This window comes from Ochlerotatus camptorhynchus, unplaced genomic scaffold (assembly GCF_037179485.1).
Source record: "Ochlerotatus camptorhynchus isolate MF236.1 unplaced genomic scaffold, CSIRO-AGI_Acam_v1.1 ptg000062l, whole genome shotgun sequence".
In the NCBI taxonomy this organism is placed as follows: Eukaryota; Metazoa; Arthropoda; class Insecta; order Diptera; family Culicidae; genus Ochlerotatus; species Ochlerotatus camptorhynchus.
The window spans coordinates 6,086,990-6,110,604 of NW_027040552.1; the positions used below are offsets into that span (position 1 = coordinate 6,086,990).

Below are 23,615 nucleotides of genomic sequence, written 5' to 3' on the forward strand. Positions count from 1 at the left end.
AACTCGCAAAGGCAGCCCTAGCCTTCTTGATTCGTGCACCTATGTCGCTCTTGGTCCCGCCGTCCGACGCTATTTGGCTGCCAAGATATTGGAAACTTTCGGCCATCTCCACTGCTTGTCCCGCTACCGTAAAGTTGGAAGGGTTGCCCGTGTTGATATCCAACGATTTGGTCTTGTTGACGTTGATGGTGAGACCCACCGCAGAGGAGCGTTCGGCTAGGTCATTGAGCTTACTCTGCATATCAGAGCACCGTTGTGCTAGTAGAGCAACATCATCAGCCATACACGGTCAATTGCACCTACCATGATCTCGTCGATTACGATGAGAAACAGTAGCGGTGATAGTATACATCCTTGTCTCACACCAGCGACTACCCGGATAGGGTCGGACAAGGCTCCGTTATGCAGAACTCTGCACGTGAAAGCCTTATACTGCGCTTCGATGAGGTTGACGATTTTATCCGGGACTCTCTTGCGTTTCAGGGCGCCCCACAGATTCTCGTGATTGAGACGGTCGAAAGCTTTTTCGTAGTCAATGAATACCAAATAAAGGGACTCTTGGAATTCATTGACCTGCTCCAGGATAATGCGGAGCGTGACAATATGGTCCACACAAGATCTTCCGGCACGGAATCCTGCCTGCTGCCGTCGGAGAGTCACGTCGATCTTCTCCTCTATCCGATTCAGGATAACTTTGCACAGAACTTTGAGAACAATGCACAGTAACATGATGCCTCGGCAATTGTCGCACACAGTCAGATCCCTCTTCTTTGGGACCTTCACTAAGATGCCCTGCATCCAGTCGACCGGAAAAGTCGCGGTGTCCCAGATATTACAGAATAGTTGATGCAACATTTGTGCGGACAGCATGGGGTCAGCTTTGAGCATCTCTGCTGATATGCGATCGACCCCTGGAGCCTTGTTGGATTTCATGCTTCGGATAGCTGCTTCAATCTCCTGCAGTGATGGGGCCTCGGAATTGACGCGAGTGATGCGCCGCACCCTAGGCAGATAATGCCGAGATGTTGATGGCTGGTTGGCCGTCTAAACTTGAAGAAGTTGTTCGAAGTGCTCAAACCAGCGTTTCAGCTGGTCAGTGGGGTCGGTAAGCAATTGTCCAGTCGTGTCCTTCACTGGCATCCTCGGGTTCATCCTTGCTCCACTCAGGCGTCGTGAGATATCGTAGAGAAGGCGTATATCACCAGTGTTTGCGGCTTCCTCCCCTTCGTCGGCCAGGAAGTTCACCCACGCTCGCTTGTCCCGTCTGCAAGAGCGCTTGACTTCCTTCTCTAGAGCCGAGTACCGTTGACGGGCTTCGTTCTTGGCTCCTCTGGTTCTCGCCCGCTCTATCGCGGCTTTTGCTTCTCTACGCTCCTCAATCTTCCGCCAGGTTTCATCTGTGATCGACTCTTTCCTCTGGGTGCGCAGCTCACCCAAGTTGTTCTCGCTTGTTTCTATAAAGGCATTCTTGATGGCCGTCCATTGTTCTTCTACGCTGCCACCTTCTGGAACGTCCGCAGATCGAGTCTCAAGTTTTTCAACAAAAGACCTTTTTACCGCTGGATCTTCAAGTCGGCGTGTGTTGAACCGCCGCCCGAGTCTCTCCTCCCGTCGCTGGATCCGCGCCATGCGTAGGCGGATTTCACCGATTAGAAGGTGATGGTCAACCGCGATGTCGGCGCTGCGTATATTCCGGACATCAAGAAGGCTCCGTCTCCATTTTCGGCTGATGCAGATGTGGTCGATCTGATTTTCGGTATGTCCATCACGAGAAACCCACGTGACTTTGTGCACTGGCCGATGGGGGAAAAGTGAACCCCCGATCACCATGTCGAAATTGCCACAAAATTCTGCAAACAGCTCACCGTTCTCGCTCATTTCGCCGAGACCATGGCGTTCCATGACACGCTCATAGTCCGTGTTGTCGGAGCCGATCTTCGCATTGAAGTCGCCAGTGTAGATCTTGATGTCACCCTTTGGAACCTTATCCACGATGGCATTCAGTTGACTGTAAAAAATCTTCTTGTCCTGTAGCTCGGCAGCATCGGTTGGTGTATAACATTGGATTATGGTTAGGTTACGAACCCGCGTTTTAAATCTGGCTACGATTATCCTCTCATTAACAGGCTCCCACTTGATGAGCGCAGCACTTGCCTGGACGCTAAGTAGGAGACCAACTCCACGATGACGGGGAGCGTTTTCACCTCGAATACCAGAGTATAGTAGTGCCTGTCCCGACGGCAGTGTTCTCCAAAGTTTTGCCAACGAACTTCACTCAGTCCCAGGATTTCTAGCTTCATGCGTCGCGCCTCGTTGGCGAGTTGTGCCAGTTTACCCTGCTAGGCTAACGTCAATAATTCCATGATCCAATTTGTGTCCGTTGTTTTGCGCTAAAAGCCGTTGCCGTTAAAACACTTCGATGTCTTTCTCTGTTGGTTTCTGTAACAATTGTAAAGGTTTCAGAGACAGTAGGTGGTTGGCCTAATGTCTCCTATCCGCCGTGATGGGGCTGCCATCTTAGGTGTAGCTTCCGGGGAAGAGCATTTTTTATTCAGCCGCTGGATGCCAGTCAGACGCTGTTTGAGCCGCACCTCCATGGTGAACAGACGCTCGGGTTGGCGAAGCATTTCCTCTATCACCGTGCTATGGTTACCGCGCCAGTGTTCGCGTCGCACCTCCACACGCTGCTATTGTCGGATTGACAACATTGCCCAGGCTACGGCTCATTTTAAACTCGCGAGCCTGGTGGCATGATGGCCTAGTGTACAAGATGCATCGATACAATGTCCGATCTACCTCGTGAAGATTATCAAAAACTACTTGTCGGGCAGCCGGAGCCGGTGGTGTAGTGGTAATCGTGACTGCTTTCTCACCCCAATGGGTCTGGGTTCAAAGCCGAGGTCGGTGGGATTTTTCTGAAGCACGTCGTTTTCTTCAATGTGGATCATACGAGAAGGGAAACAGTTATTGCCCTCAAGGAACACATCCAGGCCACTCACATCGAGAGAAGCTTGTGGACGGCCGACTGCTTGCGCTGTAAGCTCCCTCCGGCTGTTCTTTACGTGCAGATAGGGTGAATTTCTTCTCAATGGGACGCTTGCCTACTCAATTGCGTGCTTCGAACAAGTGATTCTAGCATCCCAAACACTAGTCCCGCCCTTAAAACAACCGTCCAGCATCTGCAACTCCACGACGTATGGGATAAACTGCGTCCGCGTGATCCAGGTTTCCGCAGAAACTATGGCTCCTGGAATGGTGGATTTTGTTCGCTAAGACCAAGATCAAAAGCTTTTTTAAGTGGAAATCTCGAGCCGTCTTCGATGAATTACACAGTGAACATCAGCATCTCTACAGTGACTAACGGCTAGTCTATGACGGATACTACCAGCACCCTGAAATGATAACCACCATCAACCAGTTGAAAGGTGAAATCAAAGAACAGAAGTGGAACTTCGAATCAGAAAGTGGCTTCACTCTTCATTGGCGAATACTAGTGCAAAGAGGTTTGACATTGATTTGCAGTCGTCTAGATTGGTTCCAAAATGGCAGGTGATTAAAAATCGACGTCTAGATTCCAGGAAAAACCCTTAGATAGTTCCATATATTAAAAATTACTGGTACATCATTTGGTATGAACCAATCCTGACTGCAATAATTTCTGGAATCGAGAGTCAGTTCGATAATTTGGAAATTGCTGAAGCTATTGACTGCTTCCAACGGCTGCATGTAGAAAAAGTGAAAGCTTTCGTGGATATCTACGCTCCGAAACTGAACATAAACTTGATCGGCCTGGAGTCAGAGATGCGGGTTTACAGAATAAGGTATAGAATAAGGAGTCCTTAAGAAAGAAGAAGAGTGGAATTTGCCATTCATCAGAGAAAATATAGACAGAGGTACCATGCCGAATTTTTACAAGATGGCCCAAAATGAGTTGACTATTCTTGTAAGCTCGGCAGCTGCGGAACTAAGCTTCTCAGTGATGCGTCGCATCAAGACGTGGCTTCGTACTACGATGGGTCAGAATCGATTCTCTTCGCTTGCTTTGCTTCACATGGAATCTTCATTACTGAAGGATATTGGCGTCGATGCAGTGCACAGTGGTCCAGAATGAAGATTTAGGTGGAATGATATGTTTTGAGCCTGAAATTGAAACTTTAGACTAAAAGTCTCTTCTACAAAGTTGGCCCTCATTTTTATGACATTGAATTCTAGGGTGGTTCCTATGATCATTAAATTCAAAAATCTACCTTTTTTGTTTGAATAAATACATTCTTGGGCAAAGTTATAGCTGAGCTAATTTCAAGTAACTTTGTTGAAACAACTTTTTTATGTCTCTTAAATTGGCCGATTTAGAGCTATTTTCTTGAATTGAGTTAGGATAACTCTAAAAAAACAGTTGATTTGCTCTAGTTTTCTTATTTTGAATTTCTCAGCAAAGGTGTCTTGAAATAATTTTTAGATCTTAAGAAGGTGCAAATTTTTGCTGCACAAAGCAAAACTTTTTTATTTGAAATTTCTCATGAATGTCATCTTGCAGAGACTTCTAAAACTCTTTAAGACGAATGTTTTAAAGTGAAATTTGTTGTCTGTATCCCTTTCTAATAAATAAGATATACCCAAATTTAGTAAAAAATATGAATAAATTCAAATTGATTTTATACGAGTTTAAAAAATACATACGTCCTATCAAATGCCGTAAAAAGACTATTTTTTTGTTTGCCCCAACCAGAGATATTAACATTTGAAAAGTGCGTATTTTTAGTATAAAAACGTTAATAATTCTTGATCGGCGAAAGATATTGACAAGCTTTGTGGGGCAAAAATTTGCGCCTTCTTAAGATCTAAAAGTTATTTCCAGACACCTTTGCTGACAAATTCGAAATAAGAAAACTAGAGCAAATCAACTGTTTTTTTAGAGCCACCCTAACTCAATTCAAGAAAATAGCTCTAAATCGGCCAATTCAAGAGATATAAAAAAGTTGTTTCAACAAAGTTACTTGAAATTAGCTCAGCTATAATTTTGCCCCAGAATTTAAACCTTAATTCATTAAAACAAAAAAGGTAGGAACCACCCTAGAATTCACTATCATAAAAATGAGGACCTAACTATAAGGAACAACTTTGTAACTAAGAGACTTTTAGTCTAAAGTTTCAATTTCAGGCTCAAAACATATCATTCCACCTAAATCTGCATTCTGAACCACTGTGCAGTGGTGGAGAAATTTAACTCATCAGTTCGTACATTCAATGCTGAATAAAATTAATTATTAGGAACAGATTATAAAGAACAAATACAATGCTAGAAATTTTATTTCCTGTCCTTATAATCAATAATAAATGCTTCACTACTGTTATCATTTTGTAATTTTATAAATATTCAAAATTACAACTCCGAAAAATAAATTTAGCCCCTAGGATTTACGCGTAGTTACGCCAATGACCATGCTTACCTACTTTTGGGTACAACTTACTTAATTTTGGGTAAAAAGCGAGTAGAAAATTCCATTCGAAATGCAAACAAGTACATGAAAACAACTTTGACCCGCTTTACTACTTTTTGGTTCCTGCACTGTGCCGAGATGAGTGAAAAGAATTTACTTTTGTGTACTTTTTTCTTACCGTGTGGGTAGCAACGTGTTCCACTCTGTTGTTTTTTCGAGGACACATATTTCTTTTGTGTCATGTATTCTAAATTAATTAGAAGGTATACTTGAAAGCTTCAGCAGAGGTTTGAAACGAGACCTGTTAAAAAAACACATGTTCGTGTTTCCATTTGCCAGTCTCTGTTTTCGCTACATTTGAGATTGGGGCTCCAGTAAGCTTCCAAAAGACGTAGGTAGTCAAATCGGAAAATTGAGTTAGAAGAATTATTATTCTATTGACTGTTTTCCACCGAAACTTACCATATTTGTCAATCATCCTTCGCACCAGATCCTTGGACGGTTCTTTCATATCGTACGCCCAGCCAATCTTTGCAAACAAATCCAACCAGAACGTGGTCAAATTGGTCGAATAGTTGCCCAGCTCAGCCGCCTTGTAGTCCCACGGAAATACGTGATGATAGTTGTGCCAACCTTCGCCAAGAGCGACAATGGACACTACTTTGTTCTCCACCGGTTGGATGCGTCTGTGGGAAAATATCAATATCATTTTGTCAATTTATTTCTGCTTTGCATCGTTTTCCGCCGCGCATTTACTCACTTGTCGAACGGCCGATTGCCATATATGTGTGCGGCACTGTTCACCAGCCAGGTAAAGTTCAATGTCAAGGTATTTCTTAGAAGACAGTTCGCCAAGAACGACAGAACAAAGTCTTCGTTGAAGAAGTACCACGGGATCATCGATGGAATGACGAATGTAAACAGAATCTTCAACGGCACGAAGTACTTCTCGTGAAATTGGATGACCGGATCGGCCAGCACGTCGCTCATGTCGATCAAACGGCCCTTTTTGATACACTCCGGGTGCTTCCTGAGCATCAGCCAACCTACGTGGGCGAAGAAGAAGCCCCGGTTCGAGTTGTGCGGGTCGGCATCGGTTTCGGAGTACTTGTGATGGATTCGGTGATCCCGGACCCAATCGTACAGACTGTTCTGACCAGCCATGCAGTAGCAACACATCAGGATGATGCGCAGAGGGAGCTTCGCTTTGTACGCCCGGTGTGTCCACAGACGGTGAGCTCCTCCGGTTACGCCAAAACCGGCGCAACCTCCAACGATGAATCCTAAATGTGGATAAGTAACGGAATTAGCATTATAAATTTGGTAAATTCCTGCAAATACTACTTATGAACTGGTTCAATTCTTGGCAGCGGTGTTATGGATCTGGTGCAAACAAAAGCGAAATTGCAAAGGCAAAGGCTTTCAAACTGGTCCCACCAAAATTTCAATGCCATGCACCAGCGCGTGTTCATAGCTGTCGCGGTTTCATAATACCCCTTATTATTTGTGGGTCACCCCTGCCTAAACCGAGTGGCTATGCCCCGTTTGTTTTACGTTTTGTTTTTCTTTGTCTCGATTATATCTTCCACCTTCAAAAGAAAACTAAGGCCAACGCAGCGCTTCAACCACCGTATGGATGGTAAACCAGTTTTGGCGTTTCTGATCTAAACTTGTTTTGGATTTTGAAAACTCGTTACTAATTTTCGACACATGTTTCAGATGGTAGAGTTTTGCCTTGAGTTGATTTCCTTATTTTTTTTTATCGATCCGTCGTAATCTGTATGCTTGTGGAGTTTGTCAATTCTTTGTGAATACCTCTTTGGGAAGATTTCCTTAAAATGCTGGTTGCCGTCAAAGAGTTGTTTCTGGCACATCTTTTCTCTTACACAACTATAGGAAGCTAACGCTTCTTACGTACCGCAACTGCAGGAGCGTTTACCCCATTGGCTGATTGATGCAGATATTTTGAAAATGCATTCTCACATTCTTGAAATGTATGTCCCACAGTGCTTAGACGATTCCACATCGGGGTCTACCCTCCCAAAATGTTATCTAATTTAGTTAAAAACTGACTTTGTTAGTACAATATATTGAATGGTAACTTTTGGTAAGTGTTTGTTTCTATGGGAAATGCAAGCTTTTGGTTCCATTTCTTCAAGTCATTCACGATATAGCTGTACAAATATATTTTCTGTAGAGGCGAGCATTAATTTTTCATTGCTTTATCACATTTTTTACAATGCCATTTTGGCGTTTCAAGGCACACAATTTCGTGTAAATAAGGGTATTTTTCTTTATTTTTTTTATAGTCTCTTCACGGAAATGAAAAAGTGCCCAAAATTAGGTACTTTTCCCTCAATTCCCGGGTCAGCCCAATAACCCAAATTTGAGTAAATCGTATATAGTAGTTTCAATTTAACACCAGAAAAGAATTTACTTCCTCTTAAGTATATTCTACCCAAAATTAAGTTACGTAAATTTGAGAATATGTAATTTACTCAAAAGTAACTTATTGGGCTGAACTGTATGATTGGGACGAATCTCTCGTTCCTTTTTTGACAACAATAACGGGTGAAAGTGAGAGACTCAATTCAAAAGAAAGTCAAAAGAACTCAAATTTTGGGTAATATTTTTTCTCCGTGTTGGAGCATTCGTGACTTGTCCGAGAGGTATGGATGCTTTTTTTTTTTTTTTTTCCTTTGGTTTGTTTTTTCCGTCGATCTTGTTTTCCGTGCTGAGCACCAATGCTACCGACGTGCCAGGAAGGCATCTCCCACACCTGGACCCTACCTATCGACCCATCAACTCGTGAACCGGGGACCAACGGCTTTACTTCCCATCCGAAGGAAAGCGTGATCAGAGATGTTATGCCTCAGAACATCCCGGCGGCGCCGACTGGGATTGAACCCAGGCCTACTGGGGTGAGAGGTAATCACGCTTACCAAGGTATGGATGCTAATTGATCAGTTCACGAAGATTTGCCGCACTCTTCTCTCACCCGTAAGTTTTGACAGTTTTGGGTGGTTTGTTTTGGCTCCCATTCGTTGCTATCTCTTTTACTCAGAAGCAAAATGATAGGGAGCAAAAAGTGAGGTTAGGGACCGTGCACTGATCTATTGCTACGCTGCACAGTGGGACGAAATCAAAAATAGTGGGAAATGGCTATTTGCGACGAAACTATTGAGTGTAGCATTTTGATGTATTTTAGAATGTTCTGACTACTTGACTTGAGAAGTAAACATTTTTGATTAAGGGGGCTATACACTAAGACAAAAAATAACTTTTTTATGTCTTGTTGAAATTGATGAAAATCTATGGAAATATTATAGATGAAGTAATTTCAAGAAACTTTGTCGAAGACGTCAATTTTCTATCCCTCAAATAGACGATGTTATTGGGTGAAAATGAAGTTCTAACGCTAGAACCCCCTTAAAAACCGTTTTTTTTTACCATAACTTTTTAGTTTGAATTTTCCGATTTTCTCAATGCTGTACTTATTTGTAAGTACTCTAAAAATGCACATTTTTGCTCAACAAAGCAAATCACTATCTCTTCATGTGAAGGATTTACAAACGTATTTATAATTTTTCAACACTAACTTCGAAGGGAGTGTATCTTGCAGGTTAGCAGGTATTAGCAGCTAAACTCGACGTAATTTTGTTCAGCAATTTATACCCTACTGTTACATATGCAATTCATAGGGGGATCCAAGGGGATGCCTAATGAATTTTGTAATAAAGTACCTCAATGTTTTGTTACGTTTTACTGTTTTCATGACCATTTTTCCAGGTATGTACTTTAGAGTGGGTTGTACCTTCGACAAAGTTGTTCGGTATAGTATTCTCAATCTAAGCCCGAGTTTTGGTGAAATTTGAGCAATATTTAGATTTCTGTTGGGGACCAAAATAAGCATTGAAAGAGCAGGGAGAAACCCACTCTAATGTAAACACTCGAAAAAGTGGCCATGAAAACAGCAAAACGTAACAAAACATTGAGGCCCTTTTTAGAAAATTCATTATGCATCCCCTTAACCTGCAAGACTGCAAGATCCCCTTATAGAAAGCGTTAAAAATATAAAAATAGACTTAAATCCTTAAAACAAAGGGAAAGCGATTTCTTTTTGCAGCAAAAATAAGCATTTTTATTGCACTTACAGCTTTGTAGAGCATTGAAAAAAAAAATAGTTATGGTAAAAAAACGGTTTTTAAGGAGTTACTACTTATTGTACTCCATTTTCACCCGGTTACTTCGTCCACTTGAGAGATGGAAATTTAACGTTTTCGACAACATTTCTTAAAATGACTTAATCTACAATGTTTCAATAGATGATCATAAATTTCAACAAGACATAATAAAGTATTTTTTAAATTTTAGTGTATACCCCCCTTAAGTAAAACATTTTAACACTGCAATAAAGTATTAAAAAATTTAAGAAACTTTCTAGAAGACATCAAATGCTTAACTCAATAGTTTCGTCGCAAATAGCCATGTCTTTCTTTTTTTTTTTATTTCGTCCCAATGTGCGCCGAGGCCATCGGTATTTTTTTTTAAATTTCTAGTGTTTTTCAGGCCGTTTTGGAGACTCAAGACCATTTTCAACCCTTTTGAGGTAATTTTGGCATTTTTGTCGCCACTAAGCCACCGAGCCCCGTACATCAAAACTCAGAATCTTGAAAACTTTTCTTAGCCTATGCATGTGTATGTAGGGTAAAATATGGCTTCGGCATCCATTGACTGTTTTCGGCAACCAAAATTTAAACGGTAATTTCACAGTATTTTCTCATTAAAAAACACTTCGCTGAATGCATTTAACCGATTCCTTAGTTTGTTTTAGCTACAATCTGATTACATTTTTACGACTGAGCAAACCAGTTATTTGGGTTTCTTCAAATGAAACATACGCACTTCAAAATACGGCTGATTTCGAGCTGCCGCTGAATTTTCCTAAGTCTCTGCGTGACAGTCTGTGTGGGTTCAATCATTTAACGTTTACCAATCTTATCATATGGCATACCCTCCCTCAACATTATCTAGCCCCTTCCAGAATTTTTGGTGCTTATTTTGTCTCACCGGTATTTTGGCAAGCTTGTCAAGATCGATGCTGCTTTTTGTAATTGACCACTAGACTAGAAGATGCAATTTTGAGAAATGATATAAAATATATAATAAGATTTTTTTTTCCTTAATTTGTTTTCCGTCGATCTTGTTTTCCGTGCTGAGCACCAATGCTACCGACGCCAGGAAGGCAGCTCCCACATCTGGACCCTACCTATCGACCCATCAACTCATGAACCGGGGACCAACGGCTTTACTTCCCTTCCGAAGGAAGGCGTGATCAGAGATGTTATGGATAAATAATAAGATGTAAAATGTAGATAAGGCTCTACAAACTGGCCATGAGCCCAGGGATTTTTCTTTAGTCTCGGGGAACTTTGTAAAACTTCAATATCTACTCAAAAACAGGATACATCGTAGAAATTGAGGAAACTTAGTAGAAGTTCTGGGAATTTCATAGATCTTCAGAAAAATTCGTAGAAACAAGGAAATTGGAAAAGTTTTGAAAACTGTGTAGAAGTGGAAGATTTATTTAAGTTTGAGGAGCTTCGTGGAAGTTAAGGGAACATTTCATATCAGGGAAGCTCAATATTCATCGAGAACCTCTATACAATTTCAGGGCAATTATTTTAAGTCTCATAGACTGGAACTTCGCGCAAATCAACGAGAAACGTAGAAGTTTTGCGAATTTCGTAGCATTTTGAGGAGCTGCGTAAAACTTCATATAAGTGTAAGGAATTTTGAAAAAGTTTAGGGAAATTAGTTTAGGGAACTTCGTTGCTGCTTGTCAGAGATCTTACTTCAAAAAAGCTCAAAGAACTTCTTGGAGGTTTTGGGAACTTCGTTAAATTTCAAGGCACTTTCCAGATGATTCCTAATCCAAAACCAGAGATGATGAGAAAAATGAGTTCACTCCACTATTAGCAGTTCCTCAATTGAATATGATCTGTCCATGAAACAAGAGAATTCATGGGATTCCAGATCAACTTCAACGAAATCATAAGAGATGAACCGGCTACAGTAGATGAAATTGTTAGCGAACTGGACCCATCTACAATGAATATTGATTATATTTTCATCCCACCACGGCAGAAATCGAGTTCAAAATAAATCAACTCTCCGAGTTCGAAAGCTTCTCCACATTGGACAGTAATGTCGAAAAAAGTGCAAAAATGCAAGCTTTGCTAAGGGAAGTCGAAACGTTGCAATCTTGCTCAATGATACGATATACACATTATACCAATTATCCGCAACATGCTTGGTAAGCATCATTCAGCAAAATTAATGCGAAGCAAGAATTTGAGCTCCAAAATACCCTAAAACATTAATTAGACAAAATTCATCTTCTTGGTGGATTATCACAAAACCTACCCCGTACACGGTCCACGTTAACTGTACTGAACTGATACGAGGCTGTGTATAGCCACTAAATGTCCCTTCGAAAGCCAATTGCCACAATTTTGGATCCCAAAATGGTGGCAGATATCGATTTTGGGCCTATAAACGTCGTTCGCATTAATAGTTTACGTTAAAGCAAACGCCACCATTTTCAATTTCAAAATGGCGTCTGGCATTGATAGCTGATCTCTACACGTCGTTCCCGATCCAAAATTAATACCTATATTTTGGAATTTGACAGCTTTTCTTGAACCGATGGCCGCCATCTTGGATTCTAAAATGACGTCTGGCATCGATTGCCGGCATCTACACGTCGTCCCCTTTCCGAAAATACGCATATTGTAGAGTATTTGACAGTTTTTCTTGAACCGATCGCCACCATCTTGGATTTCAAAATGACGTCTGGCATCGATTTCCGGCCTCTAAACGTTATCTCTTTTCCGAAAATACCCATATTGTAGGGTATTTTACAGTTTTTCTTGAACCGATGGCCGCCATCTTTGGTTCCAAAATTGCGTCTGGCATCGATTTCCAGCCTCTACACGTCAGCCTCTTTCCGGAAATACGCATATTATAGCGTATTTGACAGTTTTTTTAGCTGATGGCTGCCATATTGGATTTCAAAATGACGTCCGAAATCGATTTACAGCCTCTCTACGGTCCTTAAGTGTTTGTATATTGATGAGCATGCAGCGCGCTTCATAAGATGGTAATGGAAATGCAGTCCAATTCAATTTATGTAAAGCATATAAAAATATACAGTCTCTCTACACGACATTTCTATTCCGTTTCGTGTCCTCACATTGCACAGTAACATCTTATATGGACAAGCTTTCCAGACATAACATATTAAGGAACTTCATGTGTACCTAGCGCCGCGTAGTGAGAGAGTTCTTAAATAATATGACCACCATCCGAAAGGATTTGGTCACTTGAACAACTTTGCTGAAGACAGCAACGTTCCATATGGCCAGGTTCTCGAGATACTGTTTATATAGGAAGTTCACATGCACACTAGCGCTGTGTAGTGAAAGAGTTCTAAATTAATATGAACACCATACAAAAGGACATGATCACCTGAACAACTTTGCTGAAGACAGTAACCTTCTATATGGCCAGAATTTTGAGATACAGCTTATATAGCAAGCTCATATGCACACTAGCACTGCGTAGTGAGATAGTTCTGAACTAATATGGCCACCATCTGAATGGACTTGGTCACTTGAACAACTTTGCTCAAGACAGTAACTTTCTATATGGCCAGGATCACGAATTATTCTATGTTGGACCTATGATCTACAAATTATAGCGCCCGGCATAAGTATCATAAAAGCGCCTCTAGCGACGTAGTTCCCAATTAAACCTGAATCCAATGACACAAGCATGTTGGTCTATCCCAGTACAATAACTTTGTCGAAAACAGTATAGCTCTATATATTGAAACAAATGAGATAACCCACCACAGCTCCTATTAGTGAAAATCCCATAAGCGGTGGGTATCCTTATTCGTGGTTTCTTATTCACGCCCCTGTTACCCCGGCAATAAGGATTCCTGACTGTATATGATTACCTTTGTATGGGTCCCCTTAGATTCGCCTTGACATCAGTCCCGAAGTGACGTTTCTTCACACACATTTTGACAGTTCCTTGTGGGGTTTTGCGTTGGAGTGAGAGAATAAGAAAAAGTCCGCCATGTTTCACACATAGACTGACAGTCACATATGAGATTTCTCCATAGGAGTAAAGGGTTACAGAGCTCTCGTCAACGCCAATTGCTCAATCCCAGGTAATGAGAAGACGGACTCTCTCACAAATGTGGGCGCGAGGCGAATTTTATGACAGGCACATTTCACACGATGAATTTTACCATTTAGTTCGTCAGAGTACCCTTTCGAGTCCGATTGGGACTTACATTCCATTATTCCTAATGTTTCTTCGAAAGCGTGGTTTAAAGGCGTGGGCTTAAGTCATGACTTCATTCGTGTGATGAGCAGACTTATGTCCAACCATGCCCATCTCAATAGAATAAACCTAGTGGACCAGAAAGAGACTTTTGGATACCATCGTGCCCAAAGAAGACAACCCTATAACCCTATCAGAGACGTGTTGGGTACCCGCGATCTGAAGCTGTAACCAGTTCGATTTTGTGTGCAAACCTGGTTAAATTGTCATATTTAATTAGCTTAATGATAAATCGTCCAGCTTAAACCTTTGCAGGGGTAAGAGGTGGGACCATCATCATCATTATTAGAACCACACTACCGTTTATACTGGCGACATCGCTCTGATGATGAGACAACGAAACTCTACCCCAAGCTCCTCCCCTTTTCCTATCCTTCGAACATCGCACAGTGGGACCATTCTGAAAAACCCGAATTTATCCACCTATGGTGTGATCAGACCCTTCTTACTTATTCAAGTTTATTTATTTTATTGTCATTATCAGTGACCAAGCCCCCCCCCCCCCCGTGTCATCCAATGACGCTACGCCACTGCCTGGGGGTACCCGGAATATATCCGGGTGTAGTCTATTTGGTGAGGCTACCAATCACCTTATCATCGTATTTTAATGTGATTTAATGGGTTTTAATTCAATTCATATTCAAGCAACTTCCCCGGGGTACCCGGAACATGTCCAAGTGTGTCCAATGTGGTCTGGAACACTTAACACGACTTGCATTGATCTTATTTTTGAATTCTGTAGTAATTTGATGTGTCGCATGATGGTTTTAATACGTTTTCCGTTAAATCCAGCGTGAAGGCCCATATTCACCGGATCTTATTCCGGCCATATCTCCGGAACCGGCTCACCGATTCCAAAACCGTTCAATAGCGTTCAATGGGACCCCAAGACCTATCATTTGGCGCCGAGTTTGTCTAAATCGGTTGAGCGGTTGCTGAGAAACGTGAGCGCATTCATTTCGTTACATGCACACACACATACACACATACACACATACACACGTACACAAACACAAACAGACATGTTCCGATCTCGTCGAGCTGAGTCGAATGGTATATGATGGTTTTGATACGTTTTCCGTTAAATCCAGCGTGAAGGCCCATATTCACCGGATCTTATTCCGGCCATATCTCCGGAACCGGTTTACCGATTCCAAAACCGTTCAATAGCGTTCAATGGGACTCCAAGACCTATCATTTGGCGCCGAGTTTGTCCAAATCGGTTGAGCGGTTGCTGAAAAACGTGAGCGCATTCATTTCGTTACATACACACACACATACACACATACACACATACACACATGCACACGTACACGCACACACACACACACACACACACACACACACACACACACACACACACACACACACACACACACACACGCACACGTACACACACGCACACACACACACACACATACACACACACACACACACACACACACACACACACACACACACACACACACACACACACACACACACACACACACACGCACACACACACACACACACACACACACACACACACACACACACACACACACACACACACACACACACACACACACGCACACACACACACACACACACACACACACACACACACACACATACACACACACACACACACACACACACACACACACACACACACACACACACACAGACATGTTCCGATCTCGTCGAGCTGAGTCGAATGGTATATGACACTCGGCCCTCTGGGCCTCGGATCGATAGTCGGTTTTTCATGTGATATCTATACCCTTCTTTGTAAGAAGGGTAAAAAATACGGTCAATACCTTTTCTCCCCTTTATCGTCGTTTTAGAGACAAAGTTTCTCGTAATAAATAATGGTCCACGTCTTTTGAAATAATAACCTAAATTTTTATTAAGCTGGTATTGCACTTACAAAAGCTATTTTTTCATTGGTTCGAGATATTAGCTTTATAACCCGTTCACATTACAGCCTATATCACGTAATATAGGCTGTCTTGCAATGAGCACTCATACATATGATTTCCAATGAAAACTAGATGTATGAGTGCTCATTGCAAGACAGCGTATATCACGTGATATACGCTGTAATGTGAACGGGGTATTATACATTCAGCAATGATGTAGAGATGCTAATTTTATGAAACTTTGCTGAAGACACCAAGCTTCTATATCTTTATCTTTACTGGATTGAAGTGAACTCTTGACAGGAGTACCTTAAAATCGCTTGTTGGGTTGTTTTGTCTTATAGTCTCAACTAAACGGCTTGACATGTTCTACAAAGTTTTAAATGTCATCAAAATACACAACTTTGCTGAAGACAACGGTAGTATGTATAGTTTTATTTGAATTGTACAGTGGTTTAAGGAAAAATATTACCAATATATCAATTACATTTTCTCTTGATTCTGCAGGTTTTAGCAGCCACATTTAACATGGTTTGATCAGTCATGATGTGAAGTATAAACGAGCCGAAAATCTCAACCGGGTGTGGTCAAGCACTAAGGTTTTGTCAAAAATATGTTCAAGATGTTTTTAAATTAATCCTTATTCAAAATGTTGTTCGTTATGTACTTTCCGCATATTATCGCGCTTTTGTTAGATACTCATGTGGTGACGGTCGTAGCGAGCCGCTCATAAGCGCGTTGCAACTCCACCCATAAGGATTGTACACAGGTGTGTAACTGAAGCACACACTACACGGCATATGCGTAACCAGAGGAGGCAGGGGGGTAGCAACTGCCTCCCTAAACCCAGCAACACAAAGACTTTCGGTGAAATGGCGTTCGGTAAAATGGCATTCGGCCAAATTTTCCATAGAATTTTTTTTTCGCCCCTCCCTAGCTCAAAACCTGGCTACGCCCTTGCCATACGGGCAAAAATATTGTCAATACTGCCTGATGACTGTTTCAATACTGCCTATGTCGATAACGCTCATATTGATGATGTGAATACAGAAATATTGACGTCAATATAAAATGTATTATTATATTACGATTATTGTCAATAAAAACTGTCGTGCGGGGTGCACTTGAGATAGTATTCAATGACAGTGGCTTGAAGATAAAGAGCTCCGTGTGCTAAATCAATGGGTAAAGTCATACGACCATAAACATTATCCTGCCACACACAATATTACCATAGAGGTAACTCTAAGACCAGAAGGTCCCGAAGAAACGAGCTCAACTTTTTGGCTCAGCTCTGGTACTATCTTCGGTCCCAAGCTAATCGATTCACCCCTCGAAACATAGGAAAATCCACTAACCCCTCATTTGATCTGTCAAACTTTCATAGCGAATCAAAACAAACATAGTGTAGTACTGGAATTTATACTAGAATGGGGTACGTTAGTCAATTTGCTTGGGACCAGTAGGTTAGTCTAATAGTGAGCCAATTTAAAATCGTCGGTTTCGTATTGATTGTTGATATTACATTGCTTAACACCAACGCAAATGTATGACCTGCTTAAAGCCAATGCGGTTGTATTTTTTATATTTATTGAAACTGACAGTTCTATCGAGCGAGGAATTCGCGTAGTAAGCGTGTCGTGTGTTTTCAAATTAGTTAAAATGTGAGATTATAAGCGGAAAGATTTGGGCAATGTTTGGTTGCAAAAACCAAGCGCATCAAGTAAAACGAGAATGGTGTTTGTTCTCGATTACGTTTTAGCAAATGGAGAAAATTTGTCGAGAAACAGTGGAAAACAAGTAAAAACAGACAATTCTAGGTTATTCTCGGCGTTTCAAAAGCACTGAAGCAAAGCAAGTATTTAGCGTTTTTGAAACCGCTAACAGAAACTGGCTATGTGATGATGTGTTTTCAAGAAATAGTTTGAGAAGTGAAGGTAGGCCAAGAAAATCGTTTTCCGACTTAAATAACCAAAACAAACGACGTCGAGTTCAAGGATTAAGGTGAAAGTGGATCGACTTAGAATGACTCACTTTATCGATTTTTTTTACAAAACAACGCAGTGCTCAATCGAGAGAAAAACTCTTCCGTGCAAAATTAAAGAACTTAAATTGCTATCGCTAGCAATTTTAACAAGATTGATTTATTGTTTAAATTTTCTATTAACCATTTTCTAAGTTCAATTTTAGAACAACAACCATAGTGGTCGCTAACTTTGCTCATCAATTACTCAAGTATCTCGTATGAAAGGTCATGTTTCACTCCCGTAGATCGTTTCAAAATATGGTTAGGAACATTTCCTCCCAAGAAAGTTGGAGAATGGTACAACTTTTTTTTCAATTCAAGTGAATTGATCATGGTTTACACGTTCAATTCGCGTTCAAGTCAGTTGAATTCAACTGACTTGTCCAGTCTAAATCCAGCTTTAAATTTCGTTTTCCTAAGCAACCAACTGGCTTTTGCATGTATTTGTGCGTAAGCATGCTCCAGGTTGAAGAACAATGTGATTTGGAACCCTCGCACAAAACAGAGAAGCGAAAAAAACCGCACGACGGGGCGATCCACGAATGAATTAGCAAGAAAAACCATCAGCATCGTCAGCAGGATCAAGCTCGTGCGTGACGTTTTTCATTCGCAATAATTGAAGCATATTGTAAGCAGGGTTGCTACCACTCACTTGCTATAAAATTATATTTTTCGGAATTATGCAATCATTAGATGATACAAAGATATGTTGTACTTGTAGGTAACGAGAAGAGGGTGTAAAGTATGTGGTTGACTCATAAAACCTATTAATTTCGCTTTCAGAGCGTCACAATAAGCAATCTTATGATTCGTGAGCGTTCACTCAGAGTGAGCACTCACGAGTCGTAAAATCGCTGATTGTGACGCACTGAAAGCAATATTGACAGATTTAATGTGTCAAACACATACTTCACGTCCTCATCTTGTAACTTACAAGTACTTATTATCAGTATACCATCTCGTGAATTCATATTTCTGAAAAACATTTTTTTATAGCAAGCGAGTGGAAGTAACCCTGATTGTAAGATATCTTTTGGTATTTCAATTCGAAATATTTTGTGAAAATTATCGATAATTGAAAACGGATGCTATTCGGGAATGTCATATATGCGTTATCGCAAGAACTCCATTATGAAAGTGCTTGAAAATAAATAATTTTTACTATTTATTTTCAAGCACTTTCATAATGGAGTTCTAAATTGAGAGTATTTCTAAGTCGTGTTGGAAACGCGTGTATTTGAGAAATAATGAAAACAATTCAAGTGTGTGTTTGTGTATGCTAATTTAAGGATACTCTGTGCAAGTTTAAGTTTATTTGATGAAGGTTTTCTGATATATCTGAATATTTTTAAAGATAAATGGTACTAAGGCTAGTACTCGAAAAAAATGCACCATTTTTATCCGTGTGTAACTTTTTTATCCGTGGGTAAAAATTGATGAAAATCTGGGTTTAACTAGTTTGGAGTGAATTGTTTACATGTGCAAAATTTCATAACAATCGGTTCAGTGGTTATTGAGATGTCATCGAAACAAGAAGAAAATCGCCGGAGAATTTTGCGAACCGTCATGGAAAATCCGACTGCGACCATGAGATGGATCGGAAGACAACTGGGAATCACCCGTCTCGTCTCGGGAGGTAAAATCGTTTAAAGGAGTCCCAGACGACCGAGTGGCGGGCTAGAAGTGGTAGAAAATCCAAGACAGCTGACCCTGTGAAGGTCCGGAAGGTGTTGGATTATTTCAAGCGTAATCCGAATCTTTCGATTCGCGACGCGGCTCTGGCAAAGTGTTCCGCCTGGTTCGTTCAGCAAACCATGAAACGAGTTGGACTTCGTGTATTCAAGATCCGGAAGGCACCGATCCGGCGTGATCAACAAAACACGGCGGCCAAATCCCGCGCAAGGAAGCTGTATCGAGAGTGGTTAACAAAACCGATGTGTGTGGTTATGGATGACGAAACCTACATCAAGGCAGACGCCAAGCAGATACCGGGGCTGGAGTTCTACGTTGCCAAATCACGGTTTGATGATCCGGAAGACATAAGGAAGAAGAAAGTGGACAAATTCGCCAAAAAATACTTGCTCTGGCAGACCATATGCCAATGCGGTAAACTGAGCAAACCGTACATCACAATGGGTACCATCAACAGCGAAATTTACCGCACCGAGTGCCTCCAGAAGCGTCTGTTGCCCTCATTGCGGTCCCACGGAGGCGAGACATTATTTTGGCCGGACCTGGCATCATGCCATTACGCGCGATCGACGTTGGATTGGTACAGAGACAATAACGTTGTTTTTGTACCAAAAACCGCCAACCCCCCAAATTCACCAGTGATTCGTCCGGTGGAAAGATTTTGGGCCATAATGAAGGCCAAAGTTCGAAAATCATCCAAGGTGTTTAAGAACGAGCTGGAGTTGAAGAAAGAATGGATGAAAGTGACCAAAAAGGTCGGCTCCACCGTTGCACAAAATGTAATGAGGTGTCTTAAGGGAAAGGTGCGGGCTTTCTGCGATGGAAAGGAAATTGAATAAAGTAATGAATAAAAATGCCGAAACATAATCCATATGTATTAGTTCATCCCCTGAAAGTTTCAAGAAAATCCGACTTAAAATAAATTTTTGGCGAACACTTTTGTCTGGTGCATTTTTTTTCGAGTACAGGCCTTATTTTAGAAATCACCCACCTTTGCCATTGCTAAATGAAATATTTTTCAAATCAAAAGGCTCTTCAATTTTCACATGTTTTTTCTCAAGTATTTGAGGATTTTCTGCGAAAATTTCAGCCTATTTGATGAAGGTATTCTGTTATATCTTGGTATTTTTAAAGATAATTAGATAAATTGAACTATATTTTCAAATATTGTAGAAATCATCCACCTTTGCCATCGATCAATAAAATATGTTTTAAACCAATTTGATCTTCAAATTTATAAAGTTGTATCAAGTTGTAGAATTTGGATATATTTTTAAAAAATTTCGGCCTTTTTGATGAAGGTATTCTGATATATCCGGATATTGTTAAAGATAATTAGATAAATTATACTATTTTGAAATCACCCACCTTTGTCATTGCTAAATAATATATTATTTAAATCATATTGATCCTGAGTTGTGCCGGTTGTGTAGTGGTAAGCGTGATCATCTTTCACCCCAGGAGGACTGACTTCAATTCAGTTGACGCCACCGGGATGTTCTGAGGCATAACATCTCTGAAGGGAAGTAAAGCTGTTGCACAGTGGTCTAAAAGTGCCAAATCGTGCGTTTTTTAGTTTATGCAAAAACGGTCCATTCAAGCGATATAGCCCCTAAGCCCCTTCTTTTGAGCTTAGCCATTTCATGATTAATCCACCTAACAGGGAGATGAAATTTTTTTTTTGTCGAGATAGCAAAATGGTGTCTTGAACAAAGTATTAAAACAAACATTTTTGCTCAAGACGTAAACCTTCTATCTCTTATTTTTACAGAGATATGTTTTTTTGGTATGAGCCTTCAGAAAATCATTTTTTGCAAATAACTTTTCAGGAAGTAATTTTTTGACATTTGTATTTTCTACACTAATGTTTGTTTTTACGCCATTTTGTCTTGGGAAGCAAGTCCCTATCTTCGATATTTCTTGAGATATTCAAGGTTTTTATCCAAAATTAGCATTATTTCCAAAGCCAATAGCTCGAAGTCGGGCAAAATTGGGCAAACCAGGTTGATTACATTTGTAAGTATACTTAAAATGCTGGCCAATGCATACCAAATCATAAGTCTTCTTTAGTGTTCTCTGCCAATCTGCTTATTACCAGATAATCGTTTTCTTGCATTTATACATAGCGGCTCCTTCATACGTCACTTACTATTGGTGTTGAAGGAAGAAAATTCGAATTCGGTTAAATCGAAGTAGGTGTGCAAAATAAAAGTAGGCGTTGTAAAGCCGAGTGTGATAAAAGTTTTGATACCAAATTCTAAATTGTAGTGAGCGGTTGACAGGACAAGAAATTGAGTTGTAGTGTCTATTGTAGTGATTGTAGTGACTGAATAAACAGTGGTTCTTGTAGCAGGTGAGTTCCGGTGTCTATTGTAGTGCTAAAAAAACGACTGAACTACGAATGGTCTCTGTTCCCCCCGGCAGGTGATTCATAGTGTCGGTAGTAGTGACCGATTGATTGAACGAACAGTGGTCCTTGTTCTTCCCGGAATGTGATTGTCGGTGTTTGTTGTAGTAACCGGTTAACTGAACGAACATTGGTCCTTGTTCCTCGCACTATTTGAGTCCCGGTGTCTGTAGCATTGTGTCATTGGCTTTCGAACGTGAGCGGTTGTATAAAATTACGATAATGAGCTCTGAAATATCTTTTAAATTGCTTCAGGTAAGCGCAGTTTGTTTTGATCACTATTTGAAACGTTTGAAAATATGTGTTTTATTTGAAATATTTAGAAACTATTGACAAACGTTAAATATTTGGAGGAAAACCGCAGGGAACCAGAATAAAAATTGAGTTGCGTAGCTTCTAGTTCCATCTACCGATGCATGAACCGATGGTGAAACAGAAGTAAGCGACAATTCTGAAAGTGACGAGGAAATGGGTAGCGATAAATATTTTTTTTTCTTGATATTGTATGAAACGGTTGATGAAATATAACTATATTCAGATATAGGTAGTGTGTGGGTTTCGTCGCGATGTTATCCCGGCCTCGTATGTATTCCACATTATAACTATATGGGCTAAGGCAAAGTGCCCGCAGATTCGACCCTCATAAATACACCGTAATTAAGGAGAATAACGGAAGCCTCATTCTGCAGAACGACCGCGGCCAAACTGTGAAGCGCCACGTAACCCACACCAAGAAAGTAGGACACTGGCGTGAGTCCGACGACAAAAGTGAGGGCGCTGGTCCGGCTAGTCGAAGCGCTGAGGACCTTCTGCAAGAAGGAACATCCGAGCGGCCACGCAGAGCAAAGAATCTTCCCAGCTACTTAAGAGACTACGTGCAGATGCTTGAAGATTGACGAAAACATAATATCCACCAGCTAACTAATACACCCCTGCATTCGTTTATTTGCTGACATGATTTATTTTCTCATACGCATTCAGTTTAGAATTTGTAGGTTGAATTTACTCACTTCTAAAATTAAAGACGGAAATCAAACGATGAGTTTATTTTATTTACCTCTGCTGAGCGCCACATCGTCACCTAAAACTTCTTACAACATTTTGTCTTCGTCCCCATCTTGGTTACAGCTGAGACCAACAACTTAACATGCAAGAAAGTATCCGGTAAATTCCTCTTGTTTGCGAATAAACGACACATGCATCGCTCATTTTATCCAGACGACCACACCGAACGGTAAACATACGACGTATTTATCAGCAAATTGAAACAAGCTTTTTTCATTTGCACGTATTTAAACTTTTCTCATTGTGTACAACAACTGAAATAACGGAAATTAAATTATCAAGTCTGTCGAACCATCATGTAAACAGTTAGATTGGACTGACAGCGATGGGAAGAAAATCCACTGAACTGAAACTTATGTCGACACGTTCTCGGTCGACACTGACTGATTATATGACAATTAAGGCTCTGAACCATTTGGTAGATTATTTTAACTTTTGGTTAAAATTTGACAGATGGAAAGTTATCGATTAACCCTGCTATCCGGGCATGGTTATTTCTGACAGACAAGAAGTTAAATTTTGACAACCGTGGCTCGAAAACCGGTCGATCGACAGCACAGGGATTTTCGAACATAGAAAATAACTTTCGAAATGTCACTTTTAACCACGAGTTAAATTAAACTCGGCAAATGGTTCACAGCCTAAATCAACAGAGTGAAACATTT

General features: G+C 40.8%; 1 protein-coding gene across 1 annotated transcript in view; it reads right to left on the minus strand.

The window, feature by feature from the left end:
* The window catches only part of LOC135696851 (acyl-CoA Delta-9 desaturase-like), a 40,746-nt gene that overhangs the window by 10,982 nt on the left and 6,149 nt on the right, over positions 1-23,615 (minus strand). Inside the window, exons 2-3 of the mRNA XM_065216387.1 lie at positions 6,202-6,724; positions 5,904-6,127 (exon numbers count right to left, since the gene is read on the minus strand). Of these exons, the coding sequence (XP_065072459.1) occupies positions 5,904-6,127; positions 6,202-6,724 (747 nt within the window). The remainder of the gene's footprint in view (positions 1-5,903; positions 6,128-6,201; positions 6,725-23,615) is intronic.